A 1,278-nucleotide genomic window follows, 5' to 3' on the forward strand; every position below is an offset into this window, starting at 1 on the left:
CACACACACACACACACACACAGACAGGGAGTGTAAAATGAAATCAACTTTCAGCTGATTGCTGCGGTGGATGACTGAAGGCTAATTTAGGAGAAGGGGTTTTATCTACAAGTTATTTAATTAAAGGTGTCAGTGAATGAAATGAGAAAAACAGTGAAGGAATCGTACCTCCATCTGCGTCTCCTCATTACTCATCACGGCGTACTCCCCGCCCGACTCCTGGTACAAGGTCTCTGTGAAAACATGATTCACTCACTCAGTCATGGTGCGTTCAAAGTAACAAACAACACATGGTTTAAACTGTAAATGTGAGCATGTTCCCATTTACCTTGTGCTTCATCCACCTCTATTGTTTCTATCTTGTCCATCAGATCGTTGGAGCTCCACTTGGTCATCTCCTTGCCGAACATCTCCTCGTTGTCAGAAAAGTCCTCTGCATGAGACACAGAAAAACCTTCCATATTTAACAGACAAGATCTTTACAACACTGGAAAGTAATTATTCGATCTTTTGTCACAACAATCAGTAGAAATACGGCGTCCTCGTTACAAAGTGATCAACCACCGCTTCTTTTATGCAGCACCTTTTTGACCTTGCTTTAAAAAATGACTCTTTTTCACAGCTTTTGCTTTCGCTCTTTTTAAACGTGCTTTCTAAATAAAACTGAGAATCTCTCTGGCAGCGATCTTGAAGAGCAGGGTCGTTTATTGTAGGTTTCATTTAGTGAATCTAACACGATAAACTACGATTGCTCCTCTATAAGTTTGACTCGCTGATACTTTCACTATTGAATGTTTCAATGCAAAGAAACGCCTTTGAACTAAGAGAATTAACTGAATTAATGAGGGAAGCTTGAGCTAATATTCATCAGCCCAAAGACACAGAGACAACCTGAGATATATGACACAAATAAACTAATCAGTCAAGATAATGTTTGCCTGCTGTGAGGCCAGAACGAAGCAGGAGGCACAAGTGAAATATCATTTATAATTCTGTGACACAATACAAATAGTGCAAGTTTAAAATACACAATAAAGCCATTTGCATCTGAGCTGTAAGTTTATTATGCGTCAGGCTGAAACAGATGATTTTACCATGAGCATCAAAGAACTCGTCGTCTGTACTGTCCTCCGAGTCCCGGGCGATGCTCTGCATCCTCCACTCTGAGATGCTCTGATGAGACGGGCTACCTGCACACAACCAAACACAGCAGGTGTCAGGTGTCACATCTGCAGGTTAGAGATCCGGTTAATAACCACATTAAAGCTCCATCTTTTC

At 41.1% G+C, this 1,278-nt stretch overlaps 1 protein-coding gene across 1 annotated transcript in view; it reads right to left on the reverse strand.

Moving 5' to 3' along the window:
• Positions 1-168: 168 nt before the first annotated feature.
• The window catches only part of LOC111652347 (membrane-associated phosphatidylinositol transfer protein 2-like), a gene marked incomplete at both ends in the record, with an annotated part of 4,407 nt that continues 3,297 nt past the window's right edge, over positions 169-1,278 (reverse strand). The window contains 3 exons of the mRNA XM_023402594.1: positions 169-233; positions 329-433; positions 1,095-1,190. Coding sequence (XP_023258362.1) covers positions 169-233; positions 329-433; positions 1,095-1,190 — 266 coding nt within the window. The remainder of the gene's footprint in view (positions 234-328; positions 434-1,094; positions 1,191-1,278) is intronic.

This window comes from Seriola lalandi, unplaced genomic scaffold (genome assembly GCF_002814215.2).
Source record: "Seriola lalandi dorsalis isolate HSWRI2012SDOR001 ecotype SW California unplaced genomic scaffold, Sedor1 jcf7180002053945, whole genome shotgun sequence".
NCBI classification, from domain to species: Eukaryota; Metazoa; Chordata; class Actinopteri; order Carangiformes; family Carangidae; genus Seriola; species Seriola lalandi.